Below are 21,219 nucleotides of genomic sequence, written 5' to 3' on the forward strand. Positions count from 1 at the left end.
AAGTCCTGATTAAAATCTCTCTAGATCGATGGAGAAAAGTCAAGCAGTCACGCATAAGGTGGCCTGGAATTGACAATTTCATATTGAAATTAGGACAAAAGAAGTTATTTCAAATCACGGAACCAAAAGTTCATCTTTTGTGCTTAGAAAATTAAAAGAAATAAGGTTGAATCGTCGTCTGTAAAGCAAATATAAAACTGAAACTGGATGTAAAATGGTGTCAACCTCGGTCCGCGAGATCTTCAACGACGTTTTAGTACCTTCAACTGTTTCAATTCAAGACAAATCATGAATTCTAAGGAAAGCCAAGCGAGAATATCAACCGATGAAGAAGACAAACGGGCCCAGCAGTATGCCATGCAACTGGTTAGCGCATCGGTGATGCCCATGGTGTTGAAAGCAGCTATTCAACTTGGTGTGTTTGAGATTATACAGAGGAGCGGTCCTGGTGCGCTGCTCTCTCTTTCCCAGATTGCATCCCAACTTCCGACTCAAAATAATCCTGATGCCCCTTTGATCCTTGATCGCATCCTCCGGCTTCTAGCTAGCTACTCTATCCTCACTTTCTCTCTTGTCGCTGACCACCAGGATGGCCAGGTTGTTAGGCTCTATGGTTTGGCACCAGTTGCCAAATACTTCATCAGGAGCCAAGGTGGAGGATCTTTGTCTTCTATGTTAGACTTGTTTCAGGACAGAGCCTCTATAGATATCTGGTAAAACACTTTGAGGATGCCTATTGCCTCCAATGTTGTTTTAATCACTGCTTTATATGTTGCGATTTCATTTCTCCAAAAATTTCATGGTGAAATCAAAACAGGTACCACTTGAAAGATGCAGTCGTAGAAGGGGGGTGTCCATTTAACAGGGAACATGGGATGAGTTCCATTGAATATATGGGGAAGGATGCGAGGTTTGGAGAAATCTTCAAGGGCTCTATGATAGATTTCAACGGTATGTTTGTGGAAGAGATGCTGAAAACGTACAAGGGCTTTGAAGGCTTGAATTCCTTGGTTGATGTAGGCGGTGGCAATGGGTCTATCCTCCACAGGATTGTTTCCAAGTACCCTGCCATTAAGGCGATTAATTTTGATTTGCCACAGATTATTGAAAATTCACCCTCCTATCATGGTATGATCATTATACAAGTTACAGATAGTGATATCAGCATATAGGATATATTAATTTAGACCAAAAAATATTTGGCCTTGGTCTGATTTCTGAACAACTGCTTCTTTTCCTTTCACAGCTCTGTTCTGTTCAAAACATTTATATAACCTTCAATTCATCATTCCCCCTCCTTTCTTATATACGCCACTTCTATTTCCATTAAAGGAGTCCGAGACTCCGGGTTGAGCTCCCTTAAAAACCTTCAGCCTTCAGCTACAAAAAAGAGAACCGTAGAGTAACACTTGCTATTGAAACTAACAATTTACAACTCCTGACAACTCGTTTTATAAAATTGTTCTATATTTTTGGCGATTAATAAATTTAATTGTGTTGTAGGCATCGAGCATGTGGCAGGAGATATGTTCGAGAGTGTACCAAAAGGAGACGCCATTTTCATGAAGGTTAGGTTTCGACGATCATTATTGCTTTTCCCTTGCATCGTACTTCACAGAACTAAAAAGCCCTCATGAGTAGTATCACTTCAGCAATCCAAGGAGTTATTGACTAATACAGGATTTTTGCAGTGGGTAATCCATTGTCTGGACGACAAGAAATGCCTGGAGTTACTTAAGAACTGCTATGAAGCATTACCGGCCAAAGGGAGAGTGATAATAGTGGATTTGGTAATCCCTGAAAGTCCTGATAGTAGCCGCGTAGTTAAAAGCGTATATCAGTTTGAATTGTTCATGATGAACTTCACCGGTACCCTAAAGGAAAGGACAGAAAAGGAATTCGAGAGCTTGGCGAAAGGAGCAGGCTTTTCACGTGTTCAAGTTGCTTGCTGCGCCTGCAGTTTTTCGGTGGTGGAGTTGTACAAAAACACGTGAGATTCATCTGGAAATATATTGTTAATTGTGCTTTGTTACTAACTAGTGAACATGATAGAACACTAGAGTGAGACTTACAATAAAATCCTCACCATACTTCCATTCTCATCTTGTATGATTGAATCTCATACATATATAAGCCCTATTTCCATGGAAATGTACTAGTATCTCTTTTCTGTAACTGTATACAAACTTACGTTTTATTTACAATAAAGGGCTTCAGGCCAAACTACATTCAGATATTGCCAGAAGAGAGGAGTGAGCTGATTGTGAAAGCCCCCTGGCCTGCAGATCACCCTCCCAACAATTTGCTAGGTAATGGGAAATTTGCTAACACGAGAAGCATAGACAAGGTTGGGTAGACAAGATACGCAACCAAGAAATTATATAATTTTCCATCTACACATGTATATATTTAAGTAATATGAATCAGCAGAAGATATAGAGCTAATGCTATATTTAATTGCCAATGAATTGAACTCTTAAAAGTAAACCAGCCAACAACAGTAAAATTACAAAACTTACTGCCTTATGGATTACTGGCGCTCTATTTGAATAGTCACATGACTAATATTGTATTCTCTCCTGATATAATCTATAACCTTGTTCAATACCATGTCAGCATTAGCTTCATGCTTAATTAAGACATGGCAAGCTAATAACACCTTACCAACAGTTATGGCCCAAATGTGCAGTTCATGTATGGCAACAACCTCATCCATCTCACATAAACCCTTCTCAAGCCTTGTGGCATCAATTTCACGGGGAGTGCTCTCCATGAGAACTTCCAGAATATTTCGCAGCATCCTGATGGTAGTTCCAAGCACAATAATGGAGAACACAAGGGTGCATATCAGATCAATAATTTTCCACTCCGGTTTATACCAAATAATTGCTCCACCAATCATCACTCCAACACTCTGAATGGAATCCCCTAGGACATGAAGATAAGCCCCTTGTACATTGATGTTTCTTTCCTTCTTCCGAGGTGCTCCACTTTCTAATATCTTTTCACAATCTGAGTAGTTCTTAATCAGAGGCACGGTGTGGTCAGCTTCATGAGTATGATGATGCTCATCATGTTTAGAATTTGAGCCGTGATGATGATGGTGAGAAGTTATACTTAATCCATGATTATGTGTTTCATTGTCATGGCTATGACTGTGATCATGGTGGTTGTGATCATTCCCGCCATGGCCATGATTATGGTTATGGCCATGGTGATGGTGATGACCATGATCATGACCCAACAAGAGAGCCATAGCAATATTAACCACTAAACCAAACGCAGAAACCACGAACATGAGAAACCCTTGAACTTCGCCATTATCATGGATAAGTCTAGCTATGGCTTCATAAACAAGGATGCCAGCTAGAAGCCATATCATCTGGATGGACACAAGGGCACCAAGAATTTCAATCCTAAAGAATCCATAAGATTGACGTGGAGTTGCCTCCCACCCTGATGCCCAAAGAGAGAACAAGGAGATGGCAAAGGCTGCAACATCTGACAAGAGATGAGCTGCATCAGTTAAGATTGCAAGACTGTTGGCTTTAATTCCTCCAGCTACTTCTACGCTCATAAAGACAATGCAGAGCACTACTGCCATCAAAAGTTTCCGCATAGAGGCTGCACGTTCCTTTGTGTCTTTAGAACTGGTTTGAGCATCAGAAAATCCACATGCTGCACCTCCACAAATCGTACTACCACCCAGGCTTGTCTCTGCAGCTGGCACATCTCCACGAATTTCAATTATGTTGCATTGTTCAGAATTTTGCACTTCCATCTGAAAACAATATAAACAACCATGAGGAAGAATAATTTATTAAATTCACAAACAGTGAGAACAAAAAAGCAAAATGAATTGGGTGAATCAACAAAATAATTAAGACAGGTTAAAAATCTTGTGTCAGTGAAATATTGCATTATTTATACTTCTAAAAATCTTGCTATATCTCTCATGAAACCCAGCCATCCTCTCTTAGCCTTCTCCTTTCCCACTCTTTCCCATCATATGATCAAACGGTATCTTGACCATAACATATACGTGCCTAGTAAAAGTTTCAGTATGTCACCATTTCTTTAACCAAAATGCAGCACTACATAAACACTACATTAGCTAATACCCTTATTATGTGTCTTATACACAATTGCTTCAGTGTAAGAATTTACATTACATATCGCAACACAATTTCATTAAAAAGTAGCAAATTTTGCGATCCTAGCTAGTGATTTATCTGTTGGAGGAATCAAGAAACAGCAAATCACCATCTTTAGTGTCAAGTCATTGTAAATACTAAAGTTGGCAGGGAAAATTGCAGAATTTGGGGAAAGTTGCCGAGATGCAGGTGACAGGCAAAAGGGAAACTCTTATCTTATTCGATACGCATCGCATTGGTGTTTCTCTTTCATGAAAAATACAGCCATACATATTTAGCCTCAAAAGCCTTTTATTAAAACAGGGGACAGAAATAAGAGAAAAGGAAGACTTTAAGTCTGAGGATTCTAGAATAATAAAAAATAAAAAACATTCTAACAAACTCAGCTCCATACATCACAATTGCAACCCACATCTTATTTGAATCAGCAGAAACTTCACAAGGGAATTTTCTATACATATTTTCACACTCATGCATGCGTGCGTACATACACCCATAAATATACTTGTATGTATTAATGTATACATATATGTATATATGCTTGTAGCAGTTCTAAATTCTAGAATCAAACAAAGATAAGCAGAGATTACAAAAGATGATTATTCAGAGTAAATTTCAAAGAAAAAAAATTCACTTATCACATTAAAATTAAGAATTTTCAAAAGAATCGGTTGAGTTATTAAATAAATGAAAACAGAATTACCTTCCGTAGTTGCTCCTCCTCCTCGATTTCAATTACTCAACCTTCTTCGAAAACTAAATCCCTAAACGCAAGGTAAAAAAGTTACGTTTCTGTCTCTTTTTTTTTTTTTTTGCTTATTACGAAGATACGATAAAAATGAGAAAACCCCAGAATCCAAACATATTCAACGGAATAAAAACAAATTAAAAAAAAAAAGATGAGGAGGAGGAGGAGGAGAAAAAGCACCTTTAATTAGAGGAACCGTAGAGGTTCTGAAAGTAGCCAGTGGCAATGGCTCCACCAGATTGAGGGGTTCGTTGCAATAAATGCCAAAAAGAAGAAAGATGGGAGGAGCAATTTATTCCAGGAGAAACAGAGGCTGGAATAAATTACTTTAGTATAGTAACAATTTATTTATAGATTGAAGACAGAGATTGGAGTAGCCCTATGCTTTTAGCTCCACAATTTTGCCGTTATTTTTATATATTCTCTCCCTCTCTCTCTCTCTCTCTCTCTCTCTCTCTCTAGGGTTTTGTAGCAATGATTCGGATTGAATCCTCTTGTTTGGTAGTCATTCATTGCCCTCCTATCAAGAACTTTGCCATTTTATCTTTTTACCCCTATTGTGGCCTTTTCCCTTCTTTTTCTCTCAAGGTCTTTTTTGGTAATGTAAGTCGTAATATTCTTTTCTGTCTATGGTATATATTTTTCAACCTTGTTTAATTATTAAATGTTCTTAGATACGTCATGCTTAGGATTTATCATGTAAATGCAAAATCCTAATAAAAACTAATATCTAATAATGCTTTGAATATTCATATATTCTTTTACTTTTAGTGTCAAAAGAAGTATTTTTAATTATAATAATAATAATAATAAAAAGGAGGCGGAATGTATTAAAGTCGGGTCGGAATAAAAATTATAAATTTATCAAGATAAGATAATGAGAATTTCCTGCAGAAAATTGAAACAACAAGACTGACAAATTTGGAAGCTTTTTGGGTTATTTGTGGCGTATGACACTTACTGGTCGTGACAGCGGTCTCCAATTTGGAAATTGCTTTTCTCGAAAACTGCCCAGCACCTTTTTTTTGTCACATTTCACACGTGTCTAAACATGCGTCAAGAGTGCTGAGTGCCCCCTAAAAGATTCAATATCTCAACTAACGATGCTGGTTAAAGGGCTGATTCCACCGTCTTAAGATATTTGTTCCTAGCATTAAAATATTTTGTGAATGCATTCTTTCAGAGTTAAGACATGACACAGAATTATTAGTAGTAGCATCATTACGTGGAGGAAAAGCTCAGTACAGGACCACAAGTGGTGGAAACGTGGAGCCCACTACACGTCAAAGAAACTGGTGGATGGTGGCAACAGACAACAAGGTTACTGCTTACGGCTGATGGCGGAGCTTATAACGTTAAACGGTTCAGTTTCCACAAAATGCACTGAAGCTCACCTAAACCGGGCGTGGAGGAATGGGAACTGGAAAGAGATTTTCCAATAAGACATCGTCATCAGTCAGATACTACACTTGTGTACGTTACCCAAGGAGACCAAAATTGAATGTATAAATATTACACATCAGGATTTTCAATGAATTTCTTATACAGGTGAGATACGAAATGGTAGTAGTTAATAATGCTACAGATGATCATCATGACAAAGTAGGCCACTACACCAGTTCCTTCTTTTTTGGTTCAAGAATGGGTGGGTCGACATCAATTCCCATATTAGCAGCAGTACCAGCTATGATTCTCATAGCTGATTCAATACTCGTACAATTCAGGTCAGGTAGCTTTTCAGTAGCAATTGCACGTACTTGGTCAATGGTGACCTTCCCCACCTTCTCTTGCTTTGGGTCTTTAGAACCTTTCTCCACTCCTACATCACCAGACATAATAATCAAACATTCAAACTGCATTATTTTTCAAAGATAGATATCTTCTTCTTTTTTCCACGTGGGAACAATTAACAAATGGTCTATAGTAATTATTCTCCCATGTCTTCCATCGATCATAATTTGATACTAACATACTTATCTTTATGGATAGGCTTATTAGGCATGTAATCAACTATGTACTACTACAGTAACTATTTCAGGGCTATTAAAAACTTTGATTCATCTTGACCAAACGCTACACACTTAAGATGATCGACCAAAATGTACAATGTCTGTATGACTTACAACTTGTAATCTGATCATAAATTTACTCTCCGTATGGGCCACAGAATGAAGATAAATCCATTGACAAGCAAAGGATCAGCACTGTTGCAAGGTCTATGTTCAGCGAATCAATTCATATTAACATCAAACAAAGTTTGGTTTCACTTTAGTCAAGCAAATTTACTACAATAGAAGATTAGGCTCTAATTGGGAATCAAAACAAAATACCACCTGTTTATAAGTTTACTTTTACTTTGACATGATCCAAGATTGCATTTATTACCAATTAGAACAATTAACATGAAGCAAACGAGTGTGCTTAGCTGACAGTGAATATCAATATGCAACTATAACAAGGTTTACTTAGAGGGAGAAGATTGGTGATATCTACATGGGTATTATCTCTGAGCATCTGCAACAATGTAAAAAATCTTTATACAATTTCTCCCTCTCACTCAGCATAAAAAGTCCAGCAAACGACACAATGTATTTTTTTGCTCCAAGATGAAAATAAATTTTGGATAATCTAGTTGAATATAAATTAAAAGTACAAAATAAGGACTGAATTAAAAATGTTATGATAGTGACACCTAGACATTAGAAATTTTCACCACATTTGGAAGTATAACATCTCTGTTGTTATCTAAATTTTATTCGATTCCAGCTTCTTTGTCATTCCATGAACCTAAATCTGAACACAATTACTAATGTTGTTCAACTCAGGGCTGTGAACTGAATGTCAAAGAACCAAGCATGACACAACTATTGGTTGCAGCTAACTATTATCCCAAGACAAAGATTTTCAAGTTGCATAGCAAAAACACCCACCATTGTTGTACCAACTGCATTTTAATCTATGGATGTATAATAATAACATGAATATCATCACGTATTTTGAATTAAAGGTATTTAACTTCCCAAAATGCCTGAGTACTAATTATTGTGCAGAGTCACTGTTAACAACTTGGTATACACATAAACTTGTAGATGGTTAAGTTGCCAGACCATTCAAAACATTGGTGGATTTGAACCCCTTAAAGAACAAACTTCCCACAATAACTGGGTTCAACTATTTTACCAAGAGCATGAACCTAAATTCAAGGAAAATCAGTTGGATGGGAGTTGGCAAACGTTTATTGATAAAGGATCAGATTATCAAGTTTCGTTAAGACAGTAATTCAATTAAACGGGGGGCAAAGATTAGAAGTCCATCTCTTCAATACTTGTATCATGCCAAGTCAATAATCTGTTGTTATATTGATAGAAGGATATCTGTAATTGTACACGAAACAGAAACTAGCCCCCACATGCTTCATAACAATAATACTGGGGTCAGCAATGCCAACATAAAACCTTGGATTGGAAACTGTTGCTGCAGCTCTGTCAAGAAGAGCGACAATGAAGGTTATGTTGCACACACCGGTGATACAGCCAAGACGAAACTTGGACATCTCTTTGAAATAAGTCGTTGGGATCAGGGATCAGGTTATCAGTTTAGTTTAAGTCAATAATCTGATATTCTGATTTCAACAATTCTTATGCACTTGTATCATGTGAAGACAAATGTTTCATACCTGCTGCCTTCTTGTTGGGGGGATCATGTTCAATTAATAAGCCACCATCAATGTGAAAAACTTTGTAGCAAAAAAGAAAAAAAATTCAAGCATAACATATGGGAAAAGCCAATACTAAACCAGAAGACATGAGTTTTGGTTATCCCTCATCTTAAATATCCAATGACCTCATGTATAAAGAAAATTAAAGGTACAAATCTGATTACTCATTAGTGAGTGATAATTAAGAAGTATACCTGCTGCCTTAAGTAACAGAACAGAAGCAGGGGGTGTCTTTAGAACGAAGGTGAAGCTTCTATCCTGGAAAGCAATGAACAAAGGAATTCAGGCATATTCTTTACCAGCAGTTCAAAATTGAAGAAATAAAGAAAGAAACCCACATCGTAGACAGTAATTTCGACAGGGATAATGTAACCAGCTTTATCAGCAGTTCTAGCATTGTAATCCTTACAAAAGGCCATGATATTTACACCTTTTGCTCCAAGAGCCGGTCCTACAGGCGGCGCTGGTGTCGCCTTACCTGCCTCCAGAGCCAACTTTATCGATCCAACCACTGCAAAAGAAAACACTCACAAAAAGCAAGAAATGTCAGGAAATTCAGAATCGGGTATCAAAGGTAATTAAAGACATATACGTATTCGTTGAACCTTTCTTGGCTTTGCCGCCGGGTTTAGGAGGAGCCATGGCGATGACAGTTAAGAATCTTGGAGTAGAAGAGAGGAGAGGGGATTGTTTTTTGTTGAGGAATTGGAGAGAAATGTTGGGGTTTGAGGATAAGTTGATGGGGGAATGAAAAAGAGTAGAGGAAAGCTTGGCATTATCGATGTTTCTCGGACAAAGGGAAGAGCTGAGATGATGAAGAGTGGATAAAGAGGATGCCATCGAGAGGGAGAGACGAGAGGGGAAACAGAGTGAAGAGGTTTTTGGATGAACCCAGAATCCTATCTCCAATGCCTCAGGTGGAGCGCAATTAACGGGCCAGATTTCACTCAGACCAAACACTACTCTTGGGCTCACTTCTTTTCTTTTGGTTCCTTACTATTGGACTCACCGCTTTCGGCTTCATCCGTCCAATCTATAACAAAAGATAAATGAGGTGTTGGGGAGGTACCGTTGCATGTTTTTATTAAAATTTACTTTTTTTTATAATATTTAAATAATGTCAAAAATAAAATAAATATAAGAAATAAATTTGAAATTATTTTAAATAAAAATATTATATATTTAATATGAAATATATTGTTTTGAAATATTTAAAAGATATAAAAAAACAAAATGAATAATAATACATAAAAGAAGATTTTGATTTCGTGAATTTGATTTCGTCAAAATTATTACAACTCTTGATATGATTTAACCACAGTCACAAAATCTTATTTCATAATAAATGGGTAAAAATTACGTTAAATATTTCAATTGACTAAATTTAGCTTTCTTTTCTCAGTAAAAAAGTTTTAAAAATGTTTAATTGAAACTGCTTATGACTTCTACAACAGATTTGCATGCCGCAAAGGGTTTTAAAGGGCAATAAAAATATCACAGAAAGATGGTATGTTATAGGTGCTTTTTTAATTTGGTTGAGAGAATGGAATAGAGAGAGAATAGAATGGTTATTTTGTATGAAAAGAATAAGATAAAAATAATTATTATGTAGTTTGATTAGTGAAATGAAATTATACTATTATAACTCATTTTGATGTTTTATTGATAAAAATAATTTTGAAATAACAAAAAAAATGTGATAAAGAGAAAAAAAAATTTATTATAATTTGATTTTTAATTTAAAATATTTATTTTTATAAATTTATTTAAAATTTAATATAATTATTTATTTTAAAAATATTAATAATTTATCATTAAAACATTAATATGATTATTTAATTTGATTCTTTATTCTTTATTTTTAAAATATTAAAAAAATTATAATTAAAATTTTTAATTTATTTTTTTAATTTAAAATATTAATATTTAATAATTTATAATTAAAACTTTTAAAATATTTTATTTTAAATTCATTGGATTTTTTTTTCTCAATTGGTTGTTGGACGTAATGGAGCATTGATCTAAGGCTCCTTGTGGTAGTATCTGGCCATTAGATCACCAAATCGATGATTCTCACGATCAGGCTATGGAGTGTTAAATCGATATTTTTTACAAGTAAATTCGATTGTAGAGTGCTAAATCAGCACTTTCTACTACCAAATTCGATTGTGGAGTGCAAGATAAGCACTTTCTATGACTAAATCTGATCTTGAAGATATTAATGCTACTATCGCCTTTTGACGAAGGAAAAATTTTAAAGAAAGAAAGAGAGAGACAAATGAGTAGAGAGAAAAAAATGTGAAAAATAAATAAATTTTATGATCTTATATGAAATAGTAATTTTCAAAATTAGTTGAATATATTTTTATTTAATAATTTTTTTAGCCTATTTCTGTACAATCGGAATAGCCATTGCAAAGGGATCGATAATGGCTTTTTTGACTTCTCTGATAATGAATATTTGGTGAACCAAAAACAATCTCTGTTCCATTCCCGCCCGCACAGTGAAGAAGGTTTAAAAGAGGGAAGATTTAAGAATGAAGCTAACTGGAAAAGGGTGAGACACGCCGCGGTTGTAATGATGAATCATGGGTTGTTTCTGTTTTTGTCGAGGAACATGATCATATATTAGCCACTACAAGAAAAATGCCATCTTTTACCAAAACACAGAAAAATTGGTGAGTATTAACCTAACTGAAGCATTTAAAATATTTTATTTTGTCCATTTACTATGAGCCAAAATTATTTTACATGTATTTCAAAGCATTAAATTCTCTTTATCACGAATAAATGTCCACCAAAACAGATGAAAAGAAAATCAAGAAAATATTTACACGAACACGTGACGGGTTGTACAAGATATGCGACCAAACCAAGGCAAGGATTAATGCACCAACATCTGGTAATATCATCTACAAACTACAATTCTTAGTTATGTTAGCAGATTGGAAAAAGTAGCTTGTGGAGGCTATTGTTCAAGACTTTTAAGGGCCGCCAACTCCTATCAGAAAATTTGATCGCGTGAATTGGCATCAAGCTCTAATTATAACTTCAATAAAACCCCTTGAATAGAATTTTGAATTACATATGCTTTCTGCATGCACTACCGAACAACTAATTATAGTATTAAACAAGAGTGGCGAGGTTGAAGACAACATTCAATGAGTACCAAAAAAAGTTAAATTCATTTCCATTGAAGAAGGGGTGATCCCCTTGTACAAAAAAGGGGAGAGGGTAAATGAGAAAAGAAAATTTATAAGAAAATTAATAAGTGATTGTTATAAATTGAAACAAAATTAATTATATATATATAATAGCGGTTAGAGATCATAAATATATATTATTTTTAGTTAGATTGAGAATAAGAAAAATAGTTGAATACAAGAAATAGTTAAAAATTAATAATATTGAGAGAATTGAGAAGTGATAAAAAATTAAAATTTATTAATCACATAATTAGAAAAATGAGAAAATATGTTATTTTTTTAATTATTTTAACTTACATATTGTTAATGAAAAATAAGATAAATAATTGAATATTAATAAAAATGTCAAAATGAGAAAAAATAGATATTTATTAAGCATGAGAAAATAAATAGATATTTAATTAATTATCTTAATTTTTATATATTTTTAATATAATTAATTATATTATTATTATAAAATTATAGATCTATTAGAATTTAAAGTCCTTGTTTTGGTGGCTTTACCCGGCTGCCTACTACTAAAACATAATTGAAACAAAAGCACATGCTTTCTCTGCATTTCAATTATACATAGATCACTTGTGGTTCAAGGAAACCCTAAACCCTGAGCTTTTTAGGAAACCTGACCATTTAATTTGCTCAGTTATTTTATCTACGTAGGTGATCCTATTTTCTCCAATCTCTCTCTGGTAAGTGAGAAAAGGGAATCAATGGGAGGCCTGTGCTTTCCCTGTGTTATCGTGACGACGACAAATATGAATTCCTTTCTTTTAACGCTCTTGTTTGACCTTCTAGCTCGTTTCACCTTCATGTTAGAAGAGGCACTTGTTCACCTGGGTCTGCTCAACCCAACAGAAGAAGCTCATTCTGCCGATCCATATCCCACACACTATGTTCTTTCAATGGACAACCGATCTCCTTCCGTCCTTCCTGCAGCCCCAGTCCAAGTCAAGACAACATTGATTAAAAGCAGCGCCCTGCCGGTCGTGAAATATGGCAATTCCATCCGAAGATCCAAAGTGGAAGAACACGGTGATGAAGATGATTTGATATGCGCTGTATGCTTGAATTATATAGAGAAAAGTGACGAGATCAAAGAGCTTAGCAACTGTTCTCACGTGTTTCATAGAGAGTGTCTGGATACATGGATTAACAAAGATCAGGTTACCTGTCCTCTCTGCCGATCCACATTGTAGCAGATTCAATGGGTCATGTAGACTTGCTTGTGAGTTGTGAAATTGTAAATGTTTATGTGGTGGACGCAAATTCATAAATTAAAGGGTTGTTTCTATGTTTCTTTCACCATTTATTTGTTTATTACTAGTAGGAATTAATTTATCTGTTCTTTTTCTAAGTAATTAGTATATCCAAATGTAATATTTTTTGCTTTTTTCGAGAACATAAAATTAATAAGGAAAAAAAACAAAGAAATGGAGTCTAAACTTCAGAATGAAAATCTCCCGCCCCCAATAAATGCCCCTTTTCCTGCCCTTTCTACGATATTATGTCATCTATCTTCTCTTTAGTAATGATACTATGACTTGTTTGGTTTCAAAACTTATTCTTTCTCATTCATTAATTTTTTTCTTTTTTTGTCTCTCACATATTTCCTCTTTCTCTCTTAGAAAACTCTTTTTTTTTTTAACTAGAATTCTCATTTCTTTAACAAAAAATGAACTAAGAAATGACACTGTCAATTACAAACAAAACCAAAAGACTTGCTTTGACATTCCTCCAAAAGAATAGATTTTGGAGTTGTCTAGGAAATTCAGTTCAGTTTCGTATTAGATTAGTAGCATTGACATGTTCTTTCATTTATGCATCTCTCTTTAGGGAATCTAACTAAGCTTTCTCGTCTGTGTATGAATTCATTAATGCAATGTCAAGATAATTCTAAGTCCACTTTTTTCTCTGTTGTTCTTCTGGTTTGTTGCTTGTGCCTTCAATGCTGTTATACCTAGGAAAAACCAGGTTAATTTTCCTTTATCAGGTTGTAGATGAACCAAAGTTAAGATCAAAGCCAGAAAAATTTATCAAGCATAACTCGTGTTTTCCTTAATAAGACAACAACGAACCAAGGATAACGAAATATATCCTTGGAACAATGTCTTCAAGAAAATGTTTAAGTGATGGAAGCAAATTCATAAGTCAAAGGTTTGTTCGTATGTTTCTTTCACCATGTATTTGTTTTGTAGGAATTAATTTTCTGTTACTTTTCTAAGTAAGAATATCCGAATGTAATTCTTCTATTTTTTTCGAGAACATAAAGCTAATAAGGAAAAAAACAAAGAAATGGAGTCTAAGCTTCCTCATTCCATAAACATAAACCTCTTATTCTGGTTACTAGCGTAATTACTTTCAAGTCTCACAGTTTTTGTTTCTTTCCTTTTATTTTTTCCTTTTGAAAGTTTGGTCAACGCCTTGTTGAGTAATGTAATAACTTCTGGCTTATCTGGTTCGGGGTTAAACCCAGAATTCTGCTTTAATTTGGCTTAGGTGAAACCTTCTTATTGGGTTCAGTTCTAGCCAGCCCAAACAAAAGATAAAGCATTGGTTAAAAAAAGAACTGTTGGGTTACGAAAACAATGGCAAAACAACAGGTCCGTACAATTACATTTGAGCATTCAATTTGTTTCACGATACCAACAGGCTTGTAACTCACCATGAAGCTTATCTACCGGAAAAAGAAATACTATGAAGCATGATTACCATAATACTATATAGAACTATAAGATTATCTTATATGTCAGAAATAGAGTTGGTGTTTAAAGTTTGTGTATTTATAAAAATTATGAAAAAAAATTTAACATGAGTTGTTATTATCAATGTATATACATGTATACTAAATATTTGAACATAATCGATCTTGTTTATAAGTAATAAATCTTAACAACTCACGGATAAATAGAAAGTAGAAAGTATTCTACAAGCATGGATAGACCCACGTTAGAAATAGTGGTGTCACATGGCATCACTAACTTCCTCAAATGTTTTAATTTTTATATTGTTTATTTAAGATTTAAGGTAGTTAATATATTAATGAATTTATGATTTTTTTTAATTTTATAGGGAGTGGGGCTAAATACTCCAAGTAAAAGTGATTTATTAAAAAATAATTTATGCATTAGTATTTAAATACTATAAAGAAAAACAAAAAAAAATTCCTTTTATAATTTGAGTTTTTATTAAAAAAGTCAAAACTTAAACTACTTTTTTTGTCTAAAAATTCAAGTCCTTTCTATTCTCAATCCTTGACTATGTTTTTCATTCTCTCAACATAACTCATCTAAACTTAAATTGTAAGTAATTTTTAATCAAAATTAAGTTTTTAAATGCTTCAAATCTAAATATTTTTTTATTAATTTGATAATTTGGGTTCATAATTATAATCTAGTTAATAAAAAATAATATTATATGTCAAACAATATCTTAAAATTATGAGTTTTTTTATTTATTTTGTGGATTTATTATTTGAATTTTTTATTTAAATTTATGTGATTTGTGGATGCTTATATTTTGCTTTGATCAATGAATAAAAAATTATCATATTGTTAGTTACTGAACCTAATAATTTACTATGTAAGATCATATTTTGTTTAAGTGTAATATTTTAATTTATACTAATGAGTAGTAATTTTTAACAAATTTTATAATTTTAGATAAATAAATCATGAAAAGATATTTTAAAAGAATTTGATCTAAATACTTTTCTAGTAGATCTTGAATAAAAAAAATTTAAATATTATCTTAATGACACTATTTAAAAAAAATTATGTATCCACCCCAATCCACAAGGTCAATAAGATGTGACCAAATCAAGGCAAAAATCAAATCTAATTACACCTTCAATGAGTTGTTGGTCATATTCCCATACTGGAGCCATATCTTTTAGTAATAGAAAGTTTCCGGTGGCTTTTCCTTTTTGCAGGCTTTCTTTATTTTGAAAAGGACCATACGTCTTTTTTTTATTCTTGCTTATTGCTTTACACCAAGGGAAAGATGTTAGCATAAAGATATACAATCAGCTGGCACACTATTCAATTGCGGTCAACTTTATTGAGGCAATATTATTTAAATACTAGAGTGGTGCCCCGCTTTGAGTGGGTGTCGTTTTCTTATAAAAAATAATTTTAAATTATATAATATTATAAATAAAAATAATAATAGTAAAAGAGAGTTATTTTAAACTTAAAAAATTATAAATAATAGTAATAATAATAAATTAAAGATAATTATTATAAAATATCAATATTTTAAAAATATTTTCCCATGTCTTACTAAGTAAAATTTTTATTTAAATAATTTTTAATTTTTAAAAATATTTGATTTTTTATATCTTAATATGTGTTAGCATTAATATAATCATATTTTGCTAATTATGATAATTCTAATAGTGAAATAAAATTAAAATTAAAATAATTTAATATATTGAAAGTCATTATTCATAAACTACATAATTTATATGAGTAGCCAATAAAAAAAAGTTNTTTTTTGAAAGTCAAAATGAAATGAATATTAATTACACATATTAAAATTTTCTTAATTTTGATGAGGAAATTTTGTAAATTATCTTCAATTTTAATTACTACTTTTTTACCTTATGCCTTTATAATTATTTAGAATTAATCCACATTGTGAAAATAATTTTCGTATCCCCCAATAATTTTAGGAAGTCATTATTAATTTTATTCAATTAATTGTTTTATTTTTTATTACTTATCAAAAAAATAGTTTTTATTTTTTTTATTCTTATCCATTTTTTAAAGTAATTTCATATATTTAATTCATGCATAAAAAATTACATAAATAAAATAAATTAACTAAGCCTAAAGCTGAATCGGTTGAAGTTTGGGTGAATTCGACCCACCTCTTCTTTTTCTTCCTTTTGTATCCATAAACCACGTGATTATCGTTTTCTTATAAAATTTAACCTAACCCTAACAAGCAACGCCTTTTATCTTTTCTTCTTCTTCTCCCATTAACCCTAGCAACCAAGCTCGTTTCTCTAAACCCTCTCTCCCTTACTCGACCCTGGTGTCACTGCCTTCGCCTGCCTAAACATTTATAACATCGACTCCTTCTTTCTTTCCATTTCCTCTTTTCTTCTCTTTCCCTCCCCTCAACCACCAATTTCCTCTCTTTCTAAAAAAAACATAGCCACCATTCTTCTCAAAGTGCAAGGTCTTCTTCACTTTAAACGCTGTATGAAAACCTCAAAATCTATCCTATCCGTATCATCTGTCTCTCTCTAATAAAAAAACATATTTTTCTTTCTCTCTCTAGTTATCCATTGAATAAGGTAATTTTAAGTCAATAATTCTCATTTAATTTTAGTTTTATTTGTATTCTTTATGCATTCATGTTTTTTTGTTTTGCAATAAATGATATGAAAAATAAATAATCTTTGCTAAATTGAATCTAGAAATATTGATTTATTTTGTATTTAATGTGTTATTTTTGATCTGCGTGTTTTTATTCTTCCAAAAGTGTTAGATTAAGTTTTAATGGATGGTGATTTTTATGGATTAGATAGATTCAAACTTCACAGGTAGCTGAAGACTCTGTTTTCTTTTTTTTTTTTTTTTTTGAGTAGTTTTTACGTTGCTTCCTTGCTTGTTGATGTTTTTTAGAGTCAGACTTTTTTTTGAGTGGTTTTTACTTGCTTTCTTGCTTGTTGATGTTTCTTCGAGTAAGACTGTTTTTTGAGTAGTTTTGACTTTGCTTTCTTGTCTATTGATGTTTTTTAGAATAAGACCTTTTTTTTAGTGGTTATTATTTGCTTTCTTGCTCGTTGATGTTTTCTAGAGTAAGACTCAATTAAATCATAGCTAAAGCACGCATTAGTTTTAGTTGGCATAAAATGAATCAAAGAAAGTCACAACGTGGGCAAACTTGGACGTCCATTAGGCTTTCTTTTAAATATGTTATGGATAGATAAGTACATCATTAGAGTAAAAACAAATGGAGTATACTGACAAAGCAAAAAAAGCCATCGCTGCCTCCCCAGCCATTTTATTCCTTTAACTGGCCAACTAATTCTTCTAGAAACACAAATAACCACTTCGATTATTTCAACCCTTCTACCTGCTCCTTGTTTTCTCCAGTCTCCGTCTCGGAAGGCAGAGCGCTCTCCGTGTCTTGCCATGAAGATGAAAAAATGCATTGCCCCTACTATTTTCTTGCTAAACCTCGTCAACTACTTCAAGTTCTTGTTCAAAGAGGCATTCACTCATCTGGGTCTGCTCAAGCCACAACCAGAACTAGAAGAAGATTACTATTCTGCTACTTATGGTAACGCTTATGTTCTATTGATGGACGGTCGATCTGGCTCCCTAGTTCCGGTACCAATCCAAGTTGTAACAGCAATGATTAAGAAGAACCTACCGGTCCTTGAGTATGGCACCTTCATCGGAAGATTTGGAGATGATGAGCAAGTGGAGAACAAGACGGTTTGCACTGTGTGCTTGGATTCTATGGAGAAAAGTGATGAGATCAGAGTGCTTTGCAAGTGTTGTCACGTGTTTCACAAGGAATGCCTTGATACATGGGTAAATGAGGGTCAGGTTACTTGTCCTTTGTGTAGATCCACGTTGTATCCAGACCGGATAGATTGGACGGGCAAGTTAGGTTCATGAATCATGCAGAATTTTTGTGTCAAACTTCTAATTATGCGATAGAAATCAACTTAAACTGAACTATACTATAAAATATGATCTTATTTCAAATCCACAAGCTTCCCAACGATTATGCAAATATTTTCACGCCTTCTTATTTTCTCTTTTCCTAGTCTTTTTTTCCGAAGTTTTATCAATGCATGCTTCATGATTAAAAGCACCCAACGTAGCATAATATCTATTGTTATAGCATCAAACATGTCATAACAAACGACTCCTAAAATTCAGCCGCTTGATATAAAAGGAGTCATCATCAATTTGTTTTGTTTAAATGTGATTGATCCTTAGACTTGACGTAAGTTCATAAAAAAAAACAAGTTTTGGTCTATAAAACTGGTTAGGTTTTAAAATATAATTATGTGTGAGGAAGCTCATTCAAACTGGCATCTAATTAATTATGTGTTTTCTTTTTAACCTTAATAAATTAATTTATTTCGATATCTTAGTTTATTTCTTTTAATTATTTATCCAATTCATTATTATAAATAAAATGTTCTTTAATATTGAAAATTCTTCCTAAATTTCCCAATCTTTTTGATAAAATTTAGAAAGATTTTTTCACTTAGAAATTTTTAAGAAAGTTATCTTTTATAACATTCTCGAGATGGAAATTCCATCATCGGAGGACTTCCATGTATTTTATATTAAACATTCATTATGAAATTATATTTACAAAATCTAAAGTATTTATTTATTTATGTTCTTATTAATTATTTAAAAATAAACCTTTTTTGGTAAAAAAATATATGAGATTACCCCTCAACCCTTATGGTAAGGTCACATACTTATTTTTACTTTGAAAATTTTAAGAAAAATTTCTCCTTACAACTTTTCGTAAAAATTATATTTAAAATATTTATTTTTAAATGATTACAAATTTTTATTATTTTTATTTTTATAATTTTATTCTACCAATTATGGTTGTAAGGATTTTATCCTAACCTTATTATAACCTAAAACAAAATTTTATTTTTATTATATTAACAAAATAAAATAAATAAATAAACATGAACATAAATAAAAGGAATATCATGAAGGTTCAAGCCCATGCCTAGTAAGTGGACTAAATAATTAAGTGGAATAAGCTTTGTCAAGTGGGCTGCAATCAAATATCCAAGAATCTAGGCAAGATGGGCTTGGACGACTTACCAATCTAATGACTCAAAGAAGCAGGCCTGGTAAATGGATTTATTCAAAAGTGGCCCGTGGCAACCCACCCAAAGTCCAAATGCTCCATCATCAAAACTACGTCATTTCACTAAGGTATAAAGTCCTATCTAAGAAAAACTCCTAAGCCACTCTCTTCAAAATTTTCCCCCTCTAATGCTGATACTCTCCCTCTCTCTCTCTCTCTACTAAAATTCCTTTTTTCCAAACTCCGGTTGTCGCACTCTCCACTGTGAGTCGCCTGTCACAGATGTGAATCTCACCAAAATTCACCCCCAAAACCCTTTCAAGCTGATCTTTCTTTTAATCGGCCTGGTTTTCTCTAAAACCTTCTTAAAATTCGTAGATCTAAATTTAAAATTTTCAAAACTCAAAAAAAAAGAACCCCCAAGAACACTTTTTTTGCTCACTTGTCTTGTGTAATTTTTTCCTTTTTTCTTCTTGTTTGTTGCTGTGTTTTTTTGGGGTTTTTGTAGGTGTTTTTTTAGAATCTTGATTTTGTTGTGAATCCTTGATTTTATTTTATTTTATTTCGTGAGAGGGTTTTTTGGTATAAAATCTTTCGATTTATGAGAGGATTTTAGGGATTTCATTGATTTTTTTCCTTTTTTAATTAGTCTTTTTTCTTTTAATTTTCCCTTCTTTTTTTTTGTTTTTTTGACAAATTTTCTTATTTTGATTTGCTTTCTTTTTTTGTTTTATTTGATCTTTGTTTATGTGTTTTTGCCTTACTTTTATTGTTTGTGGGCTTAGCAATCCAATGCTATTTCCTTATTCAATGTTGATCCATTTCGTTCATGATCCAGTTGGATTATAAACCTATCATTCTTAAGGCCTAAAGATCAATTAAAATAAAAAAAAACCAAATATAAAATAAGTTAAGTCCTAGATAAATATGGTGTCTATAAGGCACATTCAATTTTTTTTACAACGGTTGATTTCTTCAAATTTCGTAATGTTAATGAACTGAGCGATCCCACTGCTGCGACTTGCATAAAGTATTTCGGCAAGGGTAATACGCCAAACTGCTAAAGGATAATATTTTCATTTGCCATAAATGATGGTTCTACGAATTTTATCTGTATTGAACTGATTGAAGAAGGAAAAGGAAGAGTTAAACCCCAGTAACTATATTGTCCCTGTCACTGGCTTCCTCTCCAATACAGCAGGAAACAGCTGACGCATACAAAGAAATGGTGGGCAGCGATGGTTATTTTCAGCGACTGTGTTTTCTTCTTTCAGTTCATACTAAGCCTTTTAATTTGTTTTAACGTAACTGCTAGTGCTATGCTTATGGGTATATTAAATATGGACGTGCTATTAACACGATGCTAAACTGATATAACCTACTCATCGTAAAAAAACATTCAGATAGTTAGAAAGAGGAAAGAACAAGGTACCTAAGTGATATGTTTTCGATTCCTATTTTCCTTTTATCAGAGAACAAGATGCTCTGAAATCTCCTCAGCTGCACCGCATCTGTGAATCTCCTCCACTCCCTCTCTCTCTCTCTCTCTCTCTTTGGATATATTCATTTCAGGGATATAAATAA

The 21,219-nt window shown here is 33.0% G+C and overlaps 4 protein-coding genes across 5 annotated transcripts; 2 read left to right on the forward strand and 2 right to left on the reverse strand.

Moving 5' to 3' along the window:
* Nucleotides 30–2,236, forward strand: LOC18605934 (caffeic acid 3-O-methyltransferase 1). The gene is made up of 4 exons (XM_007039259.2): nucleotides 30–713; nucleotides 818–1,128; nucleotides 1,504–1,568; nucleotides 1,692–2,236. The coding sequence occupies exons 1-4, from the start codon at nucleotides 289–291 to the stop codon at nucleotides 1,992–1,994; spliced, it is 1,104 nt and encodes a 367-aa protein (XP_007039321.2). The 5' UTR covers nucleotides 30–288; the 3' UTR covers nucleotides 1,995–2,236.
* Nucleotides 2,435–5,364, reverse strand: LOC18605935 (metal tolerance protein 1). Of its 2 annotated transcripts, none has more exons than XM_007039260.2 (3): nucleotides 5,083–5,364; nucleotides 4,858–4,918; nucleotides 2,435–3,781 (listed from the first exon to the last, which is right to left on the reverse strand). In XM_007039260.2, the coding sequence occupies exon 3, from the start codon at nucleotides 3,779–3,781 to the stop codon at nucleotides 2,531–2,533; it is 1,251 nt and encodes a 416-aa protein (XP_007039322.1). In that variant the 5' UTR covers nucleotides 4,858–4,918; nucleotides 5,083–5,364; the 3' UTR covers nucleotides 2,435–2,530. The 2 variants fall into 2 exon arrangements, with proteins under 2 accessions (XP_007039322.1, XP_007039323.1); XM_007039261.2 differs by having other exon boundaries at nucleotides 4,858–4,910; nucleotides 5,083–5,351.
* LOC18605936 (50S ribosomal protein L11, chloroplastic) lies at nucleotides 6,364–9,633 on the reverse strand. The gene is made up of 4 exons (XM_007039262.2): nucleotides 9,226–9,633; nucleotides 8,959–9,131; nucleotides 8,815–8,878; nucleotides 6,364–6,721 (listed from the first exon to the last, which is right to left on the reverse strand). Exons 1-4 carry the CDS (start codon nucleotides 9,458–9,460, stop codon nucleotides 6,513–6,515), a joined length of 681 nt encoding a protein of 226 aa, XP_007039324.1. The 5' UTR covers nucleotides 9,461–9,633; the 3' UTR covers nucleotides 6,364–6,512.
* On the forward strand, nucleotides 17,203–18,555 carry LOC18605938 (putative RING-H2 finger protein ATL50). The gene has a single exon (XM_018117175.1). The coding sequence runs from the start codon at nucleotides 17,970–17,972 to the stop codon at nucleotides 18,459–18,461; it is 492 nt and encodes a 163-aa protein (XP_017972664.1). The 5' UTR covers nucleotides 17,203–17,969; the 3' UTR covers nucleotides 18,462–18,555.

This window comes from Theobroma cacao, chromosome 3, assembly GCF_000208745.1.
Source record: "Theobroma cacao cultivar B97-61/B2 chromosome 3, Criollo_cocoa_genome_V2, whole genome shotgun sequence".
NCBI lineage: Eukaryota > Viridiplantae > Streptophyta > Magnoliopsida > Malvales > Malvaceae > Theobroma > Theobroma cacao.